This window comes from Lissotriton vulgaris, chromosome 12 (genome assembly GCF_964263255.1).
Source record: "Lissotriton vulgaris chromosome 12, aLisVul1.2, whole genome shotgun sequence".
In the NCBI taxonomy this organism is placed as follows: domain Eukaryota; kingdom Metazoa; phylum Chordata; class Amphibia; order Caudata; family Salamandridae; genus Lissotriton; species Lissotriton vulgaris.
Genome location: NC_141700.1, coordinates 165,082,274 through 165,099,030, shown reverse-complemented (window position 1 = coordinate 165,099,030; position 16,757 = coordinate 165,082,274). Strand labels below are relative to the sequence as shown.

The following is a 16,757-nucleotide window of genomic DNA, read 5'->3' as shown; positions in this document are numbered from 1 at the left end:
TTCGTCACTCAGAGCTCTATAAACCTCAATTGGGATTCCGTCTGGACCCGCCGCTTTACCCAGTGCCAGTTCACTCAGAGCATTTTTTATCTCCTCGGCTGTTATATCCAGTTCCAGTCGAGCTCTATCTTCCTCCTCCACCCTTGGGGTTATAAGAAACTGGTCTCGCATGAGTGGTACCACTCCTGACTCCTGGCTCCTGGTCGTAGAGCTTTTGATAAATTTTCTGGAACACATGTATTATAGATTTTGGGTCAGTATATTCTCTCCCATTATATTTAATCTTGCCAATTTTATTTCGGTTCGATTCTTGTCTGATACGGAGCGCTAATGCTCTAACAGCCTGCTCACCCGTCTCATATCTCCTTGCTCTTTGTGATTGGTATTCGCATATCTCTTTCTGAGTGATTATTTTTAAAACGTCACCCTTCACCCGGGCCATATTTCTAATAGTCTCCCCACTATCTTTACCAGATGTTATTTCATCAATGTGACATCTCTCTATTTCTGCCAGATCTACAATAAGCTTATCAATCTTACTTTTATCCTCTTTCCTTATTCTTGCTGCACAACTGATCGTCTCTCCCCTTAATGCAGCCTTAAAAGACTCCCAAACACCATTTCTGGAGGCACTATATCTATTACATTCGAAAAATTCCTTTGTCCACCTTTTAATGTGTTTTAAAAACCTTTCATCATTTAATAATTTTCTATCAAATGTCCATCTAGATATTTTCCTTTGTACATTGGGAACCTTATAGGACAGTATCAGAGGATTATGATCGGAAATTAATCTTGGTAATTTGTGAATGTTGACCTTACCAATTTCCCCTATTGTAACAAAAAAATAATCCAACTTAGAATACTTTTGTGCTGGGTGGGAGAAATATGTATACCCTCGATCACGGGGCACTTTTTCTCCCCATACCTCTACCAAACCATGAGACTGGATCAAGGAGCTTATGGCTGTATTTACCTTACGTTTACGACCTGTATAATTACTTCCCTGTTGCCATTCTGCAGAAATATTCATATCACCACAAACTATCATTGGGGTAGTCCAGTTAGCCAGCTCTTCTTCTAATTTATCATAGATCGTTGGGTCATCCTCATTAGGACCATATATTACGCACAATGTGAACCCCATATTCATTTCCACTAATACCCATCTACCTGAGCCATCTGTTTTACTGCATTTCACTCCGCCCAGATGACTTTTAGCTAATATAGCCACTCCTCTGATCATTGATGATTGAGTGGAACATCCAATCAGGTTATACCCATACATTTCCAGCACCTTCCTTTTATTCCAGGGAATATGGGTTTCCTGAATACAGACTATATCAATATTATTTGCTCTAACCAAATGGCTCAATCTCTGCCGCTTCTTCCAATCGTTTAAACCACCTGCATTAATAGTGCAAATCCTAATGTCTGACATATTTAGAGTATTTACCTTTCCTACACTGACTATTATCCAAGTGACTGCATGGGTTTTATATCACTGATTTTTGTGCAATAATAGCACAAAAACATATAAAATAGGCCTTTTTACTCAAAGAGGTAATGACTTCTCCATAATCCTAATTGAACCCATCAGTGTGGAGCAGTGATCATGGTGGGGATGAGTATCATTTTTTTACTTTATTTTCTGTCATCTACGGTTGTGTTTAATGACTCATTAATCTTTTTTCGTTTTTTTTATTGCACACTATTCCCTTCAAATGGATTCCCAAAAGTCTCTGGAGCTCACATTTTGCGGCTCCTACACAAACGTGCATTTTTTGTTGTTCTGTTGGTCTCTAACTCACATGGTGTCTGATCTGTAATTAATTCCTAGGCTTGATTATTGGCCTATCACAAGATCAGTGACTACAGACCTTCTCGAACAAGCTAGGCGTAGATGTCCCTAACCAGGTGGGACTTCACTAAAGTCATAAGTACAGTAGATGTGCCATCTGTGAGCCTACATCACATCTCTCGAAGTAGCGCTGGATTATCTTGACTCCACCAATAGGGACTAACTGTCTCATTTGTGTTTTTAATATTTTCTTTTTTGTAACTCGAATCTGTAGCATAATAAAAATAATTGAGAGAGAGCAGTTACAAAAAAACAAGCTAACAGCACAAGCTGGAGCTATTTGCATACTTTAGCCTAAAGTATGAGAAGTACCCTAATTAAGATAACAAGGATTAGTAAAAACAATGCTATGGTTATAAGCATTATCCAAGACTTAGCAGTTGTTATTTCTAAACAACATTCCTGTCACCTAAAAATTTCCATTACATATATACCTCCAGTCCTCTCACACGGTGTAGGTGTTGCATGCCTACTCTGAAAAATTCAAACCCTCATATTTCCTTTATTTTTTTTGTAAGTCGTCTCTGCAACTTACGACTCGCTGACAAGGCCTAAGTATGTGGAAACTGCTCTAGGTCTTTGTGTTCTCATCCAGAGGGGACCTGGTTTGACCATTCGGACCAAGACTGATTTGCTTTAGCTAGTCCGTCTGTGCAGTGGCATACAGGGCAAACAAGCCTCTGCAGTGCAATGGGTCTTGCAGTGTTTGAGCTATTGGCATTGTAAGTGACAATGCTTTTTATTTATGTTTTGGTTTGTAAAACATAAATAAAAGGCATTGTCATTTACAATGCCAATAGCTTAAACTCTCGCAAATGCGAGCCCTATTGCATTCAAAATGCTTGAAGGAGTTGCTGAGTTGCCCCCTTCTGTCTATCATGACACTTGAAGAGCTCCCCGATGGCTAGAAGTTGAATAAACAAGCCGATGGTCACAACTGCGCGGGAGAGACCCTCCTGCAGTAAGAGAAACTCATTAAAGAAAATAGTGCTTAAAGACTAAAGAAGACGTACCGAAGTAAAAGTGCCATGAAGGCAAGGCGGTATTAAGGAGTGACAAGCAAGCTTAATTACGAATCAGAAGCCAGCATTTACGAAGGACAATGACACAAGCTAATGACACATATAGGCGGAGAGTGGGCGGGGCTTCAAGTACACACTCCAATACAGCATGGCTCGCAGAGCAGCGCATGCGCTGCCCAGGCTCGACCTAAAAACGGTGGACTGGAGTATTACCCTGAGCAATTGCCAGTGGCTGAAACTGTTTGCAAGCATTCCACCCATCACCTTTGTGTTTTTCCTAACAGTTTCCTTCCCAGCAAATGGGAAGAGAAAGTGGCAGCGGAACCCTTTATTACACCATATTGGCAGAGAGCCGAGCCAAAGGTCTGGGGATGGCTCTTGGAGTCCGTGCATTTTCTGAGCGCTGAAAATGTTTGCTACGTAAATCATACAACAAATGTTGCGTAAAATATGATGGTCTCTTTACGTTTTAAAAAGGCTTAATTTTTTAGCAAGTTGAAAATTTGCAATTAATATGTCTCATAAGAGTACGGCACTGCAAAGTGTTTATTAAAAGCGATTTTAAACATGAAAGTGGCAGTGCCATTAGTGAAGAGGCAAGTCAGTTGTGCAAACCCTGTATGTAGCTCAGATGATTATTGAGCAACATTATTGTCTATTAAATTAAACACAATAGGTTTTTAGCTGGTATAATGTGCTTTCATACGCGATTATGAAGAAAAAGAAGTTTTGGTGAAATAAAATGTGTCCCTAAGATTACACAATATTAAGGGAGAAGACGCAATTTATCCAAGTTTCCTGATTTCACTATCTAAGAATCAGCCACCAAATGAGTATCCGTTTGCCTCTCCTTTTTAGATTAATGCTTGCTTTTTACCTGATTGTGCAATTTTCAGCAGTTTTTATATTGCGTGAACTGGACCCTAAGGTATTAAATTGCTTTACATGCCATCAAATACCTTACACGACATCACCTTATTTTTGTAGACACTGGAAGGTTAAGTGTTTGCCCAGAATCACAGGATGTTGAGCCGACGTCGAGACTCGAACATGGTTCCCAAGTTCGAAAGTCAGCAGCTCTAGTCGTAACAGAGCAGAGGGTGGCTGGCAGGTAGAGGCCACATGAAAGCTCAACTCGCTTTGGGCTCGAGGTTCCAACTGGACCTCGAGCTGAGGCAGAACCGGGCTCGAGCATACAGTGGTTTGCCCAGCACTAATTGTACATAGATCAAAGTGCCCCCTACAACTTGGTGCAGTGACTTAGGTCCCAGTAGCACTGAGGAATGAATATCGCCCAATCACACCTAAAATAAAATAAATAAATAATTAAGAATTTGTAACGCGCCTGGTTACACTAACTAGTGTGTCCCTGCGCTGCGGCCAGAGGGAGCTACAGAGAAGTGTCAACGGGCAGGCAGAAAGCCCAAGGGCTCTATGTCTGGAAGAGCCATGTCTTCAGTCTTTTCCTAAAGATTTTATCTGATTGTTCCATCCGAAGGTCAAGGGGAAGTGCGTTCCACTGTTTGGCTGCCAGATAGCGGAAAGAACGGCCTCCCATTCTCATTCTTTTTATTACTGGGACTTGCACCAGCCCTGGGCCCTGGGAACGCAAGGCCCTGGTTGGCGTGTAGGGGGACAGTAGGTTGTGCAGGTACTTTGGGCCTTTCCTCAACAAGATCTGTTGACTAATACATAGGGCCTTGAATAAAATTATTTCCCTTATTGGGAGCCAGTGAAGAGTAGTTCGGGCATTTTTGGATGAGGCTCTCCTAGGAAGCATCAGGACCAGGCGGGCGGCGGCGTTTTGGATGTATTGTAATCTTTGCACGCTGTTTTTACTGGCGCCTATGTATAGTGCATTCCCATAGTCTAAGTGAGAGGTGACAAGTGCGTGGACTATGGTTTTCCTGGCATCTATCGGGAGCACATCTAAGATCTTCCGAAGGCCCTTCATTTTGCCAAAGCACTTTCCCGCCACCGTCCTGGTGTGGTGATCGAAGGAGAGAGTAGAATCGAGCCACATGAAGGGTGATATCCCTTGTTCTCCGTCACCAATGTGCCAATTTTCCAGCTCACAAAGTGCCATTCTTAAGATGTCTGCCCTCCCAGAGTTCTGGAGAAAGGACTCCAGATTGGAGGCTGTTTGGCTGTTCTTCAAAGCACTCCCCTGTTGGTAGTTCTGTTCCATTCCTCACTCTACTTCGAGCTACAGTCATTGCTAGTCTCCTTGGCTCTTCCTATACTAGATCCAGTCCAGTAAACACTCTCGGATGTTGTTCACCATCCGCTCTGTACTAGGTCTAGTTTTCAACAGCACAGTGACTTTTCTTCTTCATTCTATTCAGACCAGATCCACCTTAAATTCCTCATCCATGTCACTATTTTTCAATAGGAACATACAATTTTGTTACATGGGGTCGTCCTCCAATTATTAAGTTTTCCTGAATGTCTTTCCAGCATTTCATTGGGTAAAGACGTCATGCGAAATTGGTGCAACTGACACCTTGTTCGTTTCACTCTTCTCGATAATGAACCTTAGTTGATAAAACAAAACATATGAGACCAACCCTTCGAGGAGCTGGAAGTCCATTATACTTATACGGAAAACCGAAAGATTGAAAAAAGGAACAAATAGAAAAACAAATATATATACATATGTTTGCGATTGAAGTTTTTGCTCCTTTTAGGATTGCCTTGTCCAAAAATATCGTAATTCTGAAATCTTTTACATTTGCTGTTGGTTTTCCTGTGTTCAGATTTTACTTCTCTCTGTGCTAACTTGAATGTGGCCTGCTCGGCCTAGCTTAAAGATATGACTATGTTATTTTTCTGCAGGACTCGACCATGCTTGTGCCAATATTTACCCTGAAGCTGAACCACAAAATCAACCCCCGGATGGTTACTGTTGGGAAATATGACGGTGTGCATCCATGCCTTACAGCTGCCACTCAGGCCGGCAAGGTACCTGTTACTAGATTTTGTTTTCTTTTTCACTCCGGGGTATATTTATCTGCGGGTTAAATTGTGTGAAAAATAAGGTTGAGCTAAAAGAAGGGTTTCCCTTACGCCTCAGCTCATTAGAGTGACTGTTATGCTAAATCAATACAAACCCTAAAATGAAAATATGCTATTGTTGTAATTGAAAGTTGCAGTCACTTCATGGAGCCATAAGCTTCCTTCGAGTTGGGATGTGAGATATGGGTGATGGGTAGATAATGTAATAGAACGAGGTAGCGACCATGAGGTCCAACAGAGCGTGCAGTGGATACGGCAGTCCACGGGGGCCACCGGACTAGGCCATGGAAGGCGAAGTCCACTAGCATCAGATTCGATATGTATGGGGATGCTACGTATGCCCCATGTATGAGTGGGGCGGGCTTGGCAGAGCCTCCTCCATCTGACCCTTGCCATGATAGACCACCAGCCTATGATGTGCAGCTTTCAAAGTCTTGGACCTCCATAAGCCCTGAACAAATGCATCAAATCTGCAATTCAGGGCTTCATTTCTTGTACGCATTGAGTTTAATTCTGCTGGTCACTGATCACACTTTCAGTCTAAGATGGAACTGAGTGCGAGCTCCACTATGGCCTACTCTATTGATGAACCGTGAACTGGGTCCTAGAAGGTGGGAGCATGGGAAGGGGCAGAAGGAGCATTCAGAACACAAGAATAGGAGCATGACAAAACAGAAGAGCCCAGCTCTCGAGGATTAGCCCTAAGAGGAAGTAGAACAATTTAGAGGCTCCGAGAGAGGGGTGTAGGTAGCTAGGGAGAGACATTAGAGAGACCAAAGGGCAGACCATTCAAAGAAAAGGCTTGAAGTAAACTATGAAAAAGTCCCTGAATCTGGTTATGGATAGGCCTTTTACCTTGCTTGATCGAGAAGAAGCCACGCCTTTCTTTTGTCTTATTTTTCCTGAATTTTTGAAGCAAGATGTATAGTAATACTCGTATTAGAAATGGAACTTTAACAACGGTATTATAGTTTCAGACATCAATGAAGGGCATATGTAACAAACTGTCAATTATGCTGTAACATAGATGGCATTCTTCTTTCATGTTCTGACTTTCTGGTTTCCTTCATAAGTAGTATTTGGGAAAGAAGCCCTGTTTTTTATCCTAACCTTGTATTCATTGCCTCCATAAGCAAGGAGTAAAATACTTCTAGCTTCGAATTGTGACTGGAGTCCTGCTCTCAAGTACTCCTCCGTCTCCTTTAGCCATCAACCAGTGGACAGACCCCACGTTTTTTTATGTAGTGTGAATTGACATGTGCATTGTAAGACTTCTACTCTTTCCTGCTGTGTTTGAGAGCTGGATTATAGAAATGCAGGCAACTTAGAAATTAGTGACCTGATCGTCACCGTTTGCGCAGTAAATATTTATTTCAGCGCATCTGTCCTTATTTTTAGAGACCTGCTTGAGGCATATAAATACAATTGCCATATGTAATCAAGCACAGGGAGATATGAAATATGTGTTTAGTGGTGTATACTCACAAGGCATGTGTAGAGGCAGCATTGATGATGCTAACAGTTTTCTTGCAGAAGATGAGTCTGCTTCTTTTTATATGACTTCATATGTCATTACGTATTATTTTACATTTTTGTGCCATTCTCTCCTTTTAGGGCAAAGATCTTCAACTTTTTTATGCTGCACCCTGCTCCTCGTTAAAAAAAGAAAAAATCATGCTGTTGGTAGCCTGGTCCCAGTAAAGTGTACAAATATCCACGAAGTGGCTTGGGCAAGTTTTTTGTGGGTTATTCGAAGACCCCTTCCCCCTCCCGCCACACACACACACACTTTACACTGACTCAAAGTCAGGGCATGTCTGATTAAAAAAAAAAAAAATGACGGCTCACTACAGAGTTGACTCACTGGCAGTCTTTAAAAAAAATCATTAAAACACAGCATTGTTTTCAGCATGTGCCCCCTGAAATCAATTCAGGCACCTTCGGGTGGTCCGCCTCCAGTATCAAGACCTCTGGTCTAGGGTAATCCAAGGTCCATTGGGATGTCAGTAGCCTAGCACATTGCTAGAAACCCAGAATGTGATATCCGAAGTTAGATACGAGTTTGATTGTAAACATTGTTGCTTCACATTTTACTGAAACAAGTAAAAGAACACCAGAAGCCTGGAGTAAGGGCTGCCCTGTGCCTGTTCTTTTGGCCGTGAAGAGAACATGTTCTCTTTGTCCGTTTCTTAGCCGCTATAGCAAATGCCCATTGATTTAGAAATGACAACCTGTGTTTGGTATGCAGCAGTGTATTACTTTGTTTCAGCGCCTCCCTGCAGTGCCAAGGCCCTTGCATCACTGGTGCCAGTAAATCGCTCATTGATGGCAACTGTTTTGATCTATGAACTGTCCCTCTTTCTACTAATGCTTGTAGCTCGGGCTGCATTAGACTTTGCTTACAGGACTGTAGAAGTGATATATATATATATATATATATATATATATATATATATCTATATATATATATATATATATCTCCAAAGGTTACAGGGATGTTATATAGTTAGGCTAAGGTTTCACTTGTACAAAACAGTAGAAATTCAGCTATTATAGTTACCTGAGCTAAGTATACCGTACGCCCCTGCAATGCACTGCTTATGACTTCACATATTACATCACTGATGACACGGTCCATCACCTCACTCATTACATGGTCCGTGACATCACTGATGACATCATCCACAGACCCACTCTCACACCCCCATACAATATCTTGTATGCCCACTCACACAGCCACTTACCTACCCATTTGCAGACCCATACCAGTAATCACCCACTCACTTCTCCATAGAGGCACTCGCATACTCGTCTGCATGTTTTAGAATCTTCTGGGCATATTTCCCCGGTAAATATAGGGTAATACCAACTTGTTCCTCTTCATTGATAAATATCAGCATTTGTTACACCCGTAACTGGGAAAAATTGCAGGGTGTATACTTTAGCACTGCAGGTAGTTACAAATGCTGTAAAACCTGCTCAGCTCCCACATCTGAACGAATTGGGTTTGTGCAGGAATTGGAATTTTGCGGCCCAGGTAATCGGGCCTATGTGTGTATGCCCAGTAGTACATGTTTAATTGACACTAGTCTAAAAATCAGGAAATGGCTGACTAAACTGCTATTTAACATGCCTCTCCTTGAATCCTTTATGGTCGGGCCAACAGTGTGACCCTCATCGTTTTGAGCACGTGGCATTATGCATTTGTGCCTTGCTATTTGACAAAAATTTAATCCTCCGGATTTTGCCAGTTTGCGTCCTTTTAGGAGGCGGAATGAGAAACCATTTTGCACATGATTAACTTAATTACCTTTTCACCCGCAGGAGCAGGGTCTAGGCAGCTTGGTGGCTTTGCATTGGTGTATGGCCGCTTGGTGACCTTGCACTAGTGTGTGGCTACTTGGTGACCTTGCATTGGTGTGTGGCCGCTTTGTGACCTTGCACTGGTGTATGGCCGCTTGGTGACCTTGCATTGGCGTATGGCCGCTTGGTGACCTTGCATTGGTGTGTGGCCGCTTGGTGACCTTGCGTTGGTGTGTGGCCGCTTGGTGACCTTGCGTTGGTGTGTACCCGCTTGGTGATCTTGCGTTGGTGTGTACCCGCTTGGTGAGCTTGCATTGGTGTGTGGCTGCTTGGTGACCTTGCATTGGCGTGTGGCTGCTTGGTGACCTGGGATTGGTGTGTGGCCGCTTGGTGACCTTGCATTGGTGTGTGGCCGCTTGGTGACCTTGCATTGGTGTGTGGCCGCTTGATGACCTTGCATTGGTGTGTGGCCCCTTGGTGACCTTGCATTGGTGTGTGGCCGCTTGGTGACCTTGCATTGGTGTGTGGCCGCTTGGTGACCTTGCATTGGTGTGTGGCCGCTTGGTGACCTTGCATTGGTATGTAGCCGCTTGGTGACCTTGCATTTGTGTGTGGCTGCTTGGTGACCTTGCATTTGTGTGTGGCTGCTTGGTGACCTTGCATTGGTGTGAGGCAGCTTGGTGACCTTGCATTGGTGTGTGGCCGCTTGGTGACCTTGCATTGGTGTGTAGCAGGTTGGTGACCTTGCATTGGTGTGAGGCAGCTTGGTGACCTTGCATTGGTGTGAGGCAGCTTGGTGCCCTGGAATTGGTGTGTGGCCGCTTGGTGCCCTGGAATTGGTGTGTGGCCGCTTGGTGCCCTGACATTGGTGTGTGTGGCGGCTTGGTGCCCTGACATTGGTGTGTGTGGCCGCTTGGTGCCCTGACATTGGTGTGTGGCCGCTTGATGCCCTGACATTGGTGTGAGGCCGCTTGGTGCCCTGACATTGGTGTGTGTGTGGCCGCTTGGTGCCCTGACATCAGTGTGTGGCTGCTTGATGCCCTGACAGTGGTGTGAGGCAGCTTTGTGACATGGCATTGGTGTGAGGCAGCTTTGTGACCTGGCATTGGTGTGAGGCAGCTTGGGGCCCTTGCATTTGTGTGAGGCAGCTTGGTGACCTTGCATTGGTGTGAGGCAGCTTGGGCCCTGGCATTGGTGTGAGGCAGCTTGGGCCCTGGCATTGTTGTGAGGCAGCTTGGGGCCCTGGCATTGGTGTGAGGCAGCTTGAGGCCCTGGCATTTGTGTGAGGCAGCTTGGGGCCCTGGCATTTGTGTGAGGCAGCTTGGGGCCCTGGAATTGGTGTGGGGCAGCTTGGGGCCCTGGCATTGGTGTGATGCAGCTTGGTGCCCAGGCATTGGTGTGAGGCAGCTTGGGACCCTGACAGTGTGTGGCCGCTTGGGGCCCTGGCATTAGTGTGTGGCCGCTGGGGGCCCTGGCATTAGTGTGTGGCGGCTTGGTGCCCTGGCATTGGTGTGAGGCAGCTTTGTGACCTTGCATTGGTGTGAGGCAGCTTGGTGACCTGGCATTGGTGTGAGGCAGCTTGGGGCCCTGGCATTGGTGTGAGGCAGCTTGGTGACCTTGCATTGGTGTGAGGCAGCCTGGGGCCTGGCATTGGTGTGGCAGCTTGGTGACCTTAAATTGGTGTGTCGCAGCTTGGTGACCTGGCATTGGTGTGAGGCAGCTTGGTGACCTGGCATTGGTGTGAGGTAGCTTGGGGCCCTAGCATTGGTGTGAGGCAGCTTGGTGACCTTGCATTGGTGTGTGGCCGCTTCGTGATTTGGCATTGGTGTGAGGCAGCGTGGGGCCCTGACATTGGTGTGAGGCAGCTTGGGGCCCTGGCATTGGTGTGAGGCAGCTGGGGGCCCTTGCAATGGTGTGAGGCAGCTTGGTGACCTTGCATTGGTGTGAGGCAGCTTGGGGCCCTGGCATTGGTGTGAGGCAGCTTGGGGCCCTGGCATTGGTGTGATTCAGCTTGGTGCCCTGACATTGGTGTGCAGGTCTTCAGTTTCCATGCTGACACTTGCACGCTCGTATAATGTCAGTTGTAAGTGCTGTGGAACATTTATGACCTGTCCAGGTTGTATTTCACACCTATCATAAACATGTGTTGCTGTTCTTTGCATGGCATTTAATGCATCTCAAAAACTCCTCAGACCCGGAGACACGTGTATACTTTTTGTAAATGTAAAACAGTACTTACTGGCAGTAGCTTCATTGAATGTTTGTGCCAAATTAAATAATAAATGTGATAACTGATAAAATATTTATGGATGGAAATGGAAAAAATGGTGCAACATTTGAAGCCATAGTTATGTGTTCTCTTGCAGGTTTTTATTCACAATCCCCACACAAGAGGGCAGCGCCTCGCGGCACACCGTGTGGTTCAAAGCACCCAAGACTCGGACACATCTCTGCTCAACATTAACCAGTCTGTCAGCTGCCTGACAGCCGGCGTGCTCAATCCCCAGCTGGGCTATGACTCCCTTGTCGTCGGGACTCAGACCAACGTGCTGGCTTACGATGTGCACAACAATTCGGATTTGTTTTACAGAGAGGTAAGACCAACATACCTCAGAGATGAAAATGAAAGTCATTCAGCAGGTCTGTATCTGATGCACATTGCTGGCTATGGTTCTATGGTCTTATCGGTCCGAAGTCCAGATTTGAAGTTGATGGGGAGTACAACATCTGTAACATTTGTGTTGGAATTCTTAAATCTGGGCTTGAATCCAATCCACCAGCGGAACTTTATCTACGCCCTAGGTGTAGTCCTACATCATTGGATTTTCCTTTACTACACAAGTTTAAATTCAGCATACGTCTTCATCTTCCTTTCCATCTTTGTTTAGTGCCTCTTTTTACTTGCGTTATTACCTTAATGCCTTCATATTCTACAGTGTTTTTCCATTTTAAGTTCAATTCTCTGACTCGTGTAGTTTCCCTCATAAAAGCTGTATCAGTTTCCCTCCGTTTCTCTTTTTAGGTCTCGCCTGGCGAACGCAGCGCGAAAGCTCTGTCGCCAGCGAGATCTATTGTTGCTGACTTACCTCGGAAGTAGGACAGGAGATGGGCACGCGCAGGGCGATTGGCGATTGGAGCCTGTGAACGCGCTCGCACAGACACGCGATGTGCACATCTCCTGTCCCCCTTCCGTCCACAAGCCTGCTGCATGCAGTAAGTGCGCCAGCAAACAGACACACGCACCAGCCAGTGCACACATACTCGTCTCCCTCAAAAAAAAACCACACACGCACTAGATGCCCCAAACAAGTGCACGCGTACTCATCGCCCTCAACGCGCGTATGGCGTGCTTTCGCTTTCCCTCCCTTCGGCGTTTCAACCCACGCTCTCTGACTCGGCCTGCTCTCACCTGCTAAACTCCAGCAGCGCCTGCTTCGCCGAGTTGTACGCGTCCTGGTTTTTTTTTTTTTTTTGCGTTAGGCGCTTTGGCGGCCCCCTCCCTTGGCAGCACCAGCTGCGCAGCACTTATTCAGGCGCTGCCACTCGGTACGAGCCGCAGGCCACGCCAATGTGCACGCCTACGCCGTGCCTACAATGCGCGCATGGCACTCTTTCGCTTTCCCTTGTTCATTTATACACCGACCTTCTGCCGCAATAAAAGGAATAAGCCACTCCCATTGTTATAAACCAAAAAAAAACAGTGCACTGTAAGTTGAACACAGACTGACCCAAAAACAAAAGTCCCGCAAACTCATAAAAATGCTTAGTCACGGTCTGCGAATTTAAAAACAATCCGAGACCTGCCAAAACATGAGCTACAAATACCACGGAAAGGTCCGAGTGCCCTCTGGTTTAAAACAGTCAGGTGCAGATGTTACGACTTGAACTCTCCTTCTCGTGGACGGGCAAGGAAGCGGTCACGTTGGCCTTACACAAGTATTCACGACGAACATCACGTCTCATTCTAATCACAACTTAATTAAGGAACCCACGGAAATAAGACACACCTATTTGGTACATGCAATACCTTTACACTTTGAACGTGCTTCTTCTTTTACAAGCAGGTTATGGCGAAGAGTCAGAATTTTCAACATGAAAATACAGAATTTTGTTGCGCAGGCGCATATGGTGGGTGCAACTAATGCTATGATTGGCAGGCACCGTAAGCGGTAAATACACTGAAACTGGTATCTCCCAGTGACTGTAGCACGCAGTTAAGATGTTTGGAATAATGTAGGAAAACAGGCCTGTCCATCACATGTATTGCTTAGAAACCAACCACGGCAACAAGGAAAGAAAGGGGTTTTACAGTCTGTTTCAGCTCCCGCCCACTTGTGCCGAGAGGTGTTGAATCTCTAAGGAGTGCTGCCGGGCGAAGCTCTGCAAACTTGAGTTAATTACAGCAGCCAAGGGGTGTCTTGTGAGCATAGTTTACTCCAAAGGCAGGGGCATGGCTCCAGAGCCAGCTTTCTAGTGTGTGCACAGAGAACCAACATGGTTGTGAGTGCTGGATACTGGATACTGAGGGATGGACTGTCCATAGTACAATGTCTGCAAACTGGTGTAAATCACAGCTTCCGAAGGGTGTTCTTTATTGAGTTAACTTTCTTGTGTGTGCATAAGAAAACCCTCTTGTGATTGCGGATACTTAGGGATGGACTGTGCATAGTCCTATTTCTGCAAACTAGAGTAAATTACAGTCACCAAGGAGCATGCTTATTGTGACTGCGTAGACACGTCTCTGGTGCCAGCTCACTAGTGTCTGCACAAGAAACCCCTTTCGTGAGTGCCAGATGCTGGGGGTAGACTGTGCAGAGTCATCTTTCTGCAAACTGGATTACATTAAAACAGCCAAGTGGCGTCTTGTGAACAAGATTGATTCCAAGGACATGGGTATGGCTCCAGAGTCGATTCACTAGTGTGCGCACACAAGAGAACCTTCTTGTGAGTGCCGTATACTGAGGGGTGGACTATTTGCGGACCTTTTCCTACTAACTAGAGTAAATTCCAACAGTCCCTTTAAACTAAGCTTATTCAGAGGGTTTGACTCCAGACCAGCTCACTAGTGTATGTACAAGCACAAGATATCCCTCTTCTGAGTGGAGGATAATGGGTATACAGCACACAGTCCTATTTCTACAAACAACAGTAAATTACAGAAGCCAAGAGACGGGTATGTAATCATACTTATTGAGCGACCATGAGCATGCTTCCAGGGCAGGTTCACTACTGTGTGCACAAGAGAACCTTTTTGCAAGGGGTGGACTGTGTGAAGTACTTCTTTTACAAACTGGAGTAAATTACCACAGCCAAGGGCCACCTTGTAAACCAGGCTTATTCAGAAGGCACGGTTCAAGGGTCAGTTCACTAGGGTGAGCAGAATGAACCCTCTTGTGAGTGCTGGATAATAGGGAGTGAACTGTGTGCAACTTTATTTACTAGCTGTATGAAATTAAAGCAACCAAGCCGCGTTGGGTCACAGCTCTACTTTTGTGGAAGAGGGGTGGCGCGTGCGTTCAAGATTATGCGTTCCTAAAGTTTACACTGTGTCACGAAGCCGAGCTCCCTGACCTAGATGAGCTTCCTGATTCGGACGGACGGGGTGTACTTGCTAACGTTTCTTCCTTTCCACCCCGTCCGCAGGATCCTTTGGATTTTCCTGGGTTTCCCCGGCTCTGCCTCAGGGACGTGCATCTCTGTATCCAGCTTCTATGACGCTAGGGGCATGTTCTACAGCGATCGGCCAATCAGGTGAGAGGACGTCATCTGACACTACCCAATCAGAGGAGCTGGGGGCGTTTAAGGAAGCCCCGTCTTGGACTGTCGGGGCGGAACCTTCGGAACGCCAGCCGAAGCACGAGGAGGACGCCACGGAAGAAGACGGAGGAACTGTCGTGGAACCGCTGCTAGGACCCCTGGAGCTGAGTGACGACAAGCCAGGAGGCCAACGATACCACGAGCCGCCCCGCCACACTTCCAGGGGAGAAGTGTGGCTCCACAAGGTACGGGGGCGTTTTCAAGGGTTGTTCAAATCACGGGGTGGGACGGGGTAGCCTGAGGGTGGTCACTATCGTCGTACCTTGCCGGCCGTCTACACTCCCAGACTGCTAGAGTTGGTGGTAGCACCCTGGTGATCCCTCACTACCCTACCCTCCTCTCACCTGTTGTATATACCGACCCCAGCCCCTAACATGGCTGCTTTTCTTTTCCTTTTCCCGAGTGCATCTCCGGACCTGTGGCCACCTCCAGCTGCCTCAAGACTGGAACCGAAGACTTCGGAAGTTTCCCCAACGGAGAGACTCCACATTTATTGTTAATACCCCCCCCCCAGGACACTGTACTCTAAATCCTTTTTGAACCTACCTCGGTGTTTTCAAACCGAATAAAGTGGTTAAAGATAGACTCATACTCGTGGCGACTCTCATTCTCCCGACCCCGTTCCCCACAAGTGGTGCCGTGACTCGGATCAAGCAGTGAACCACGCCATCCGATACAGAATGGAGGAACTCCTGACCCAAATGGAAGCAGACGAACTGCGTTTTCCCAAGCCATCTAAACGCAGTCCGATAACATTCTAAAATTGGCGGAGGGACAAACACAACTAATGACTGTAATAGGACAGGGAAGGGCTACAGCTCCACCTCCGGGCACTGTTGTACCGTTACAGAAGTTTAGTCCAGGCGAAGACCCCCTTGCTTTCTTTTTGAACTTTGAAAGAGCGGCAAGAGCTAGTTCCTGGCCTGGCGATAGGTGGCCCTTCTATTTGGCGCCATTGCTAACCGGTGAGGCCCAGGCAGCTTATCAGACAGTAAACCGGGATGGAACAACTGCCTATGCGGTTGTGAAACAATATATCCTCGATAGATTGGGGGTAGACGAGGAAACCCATCGACTGCGGTTTCGTCAAGAGAAAGGGTCACCCGGGGATTTACCCAAAACCTTGTTTTTCAAATTAAAGGAGTCTGCGGACTTATGGCTAAAGCCCCATGAAGGAAACATCGACGCCATTATGAACAAAGTATATCTTGAACAGTTCATCGAAGCACTTCCCTATAGTACCCAGAGGTGGCTTAAGCAACATGCAGGGTTAACATTGGAACATGCTATAGAAATGGCTACTTGTTATGCCCGGGCTCAGGGTAAGCCGTATATGAAGGAACCCAAAAAAAAACACTAAAGTCATACCACCTGTTAAAAATGATAAAAGGTTCCAAAAACCCATTCCAGATCCTCCGAAGGTGCGGTTCCAACGACCCGAACTTCCCAATTCAGGACCTCAATGCTATGACTGTGGTGAATGGGGGCATATTGCTCGGTTTTGTCGGAAAAAAAAGAAAGAGAAGACGAACCTATGGACGTGAGCTATGCCCCAAGGTCTATCCTCTATGCACAAGAAACCGGAACCACTTTCTATGTACGTGTCTCTTTGAACGGTACTAGTATAAGAGCATTGCTAGATTCCGGTTGCAAACATTCAGTTATAAGGGAAGAGCTAGTAGACCGCAACTCTCTCATTCCGGGGAAACGGGTCAGTATCCGTTGTGTCCATGGGGACG

At 46.1% G+C, this 16,757-nt stretch overlaps 1 protein-coding gene across 1 annotated transcript in view; it reads left to right on the top strand.

The window, feature by feature from the left end:
* Positions 1-16,757, top strand: part of BBS2 (Bardet-Biedl syndrome 2) — a 317,210-nt gene that overhangs the window by 106,657 nt on the left and 193,796 nt on the right. The window contains exons 3-4 of the mRNA XM_086947694.1: positions 5,719-5,844; positions 11,568-11,795. Of these exons, the coding sequence (XP_086803820.1) occupies positions 5,728-5,844; positions 11,568-11,795 (345 nt within the window). The 5' untranslated portion in view covers positions 5,719-5,727. The remainder of the gene's footprint in view (positions 1-5,718; positions 5,845-11,567; positions 11,796-16,757) is intronic.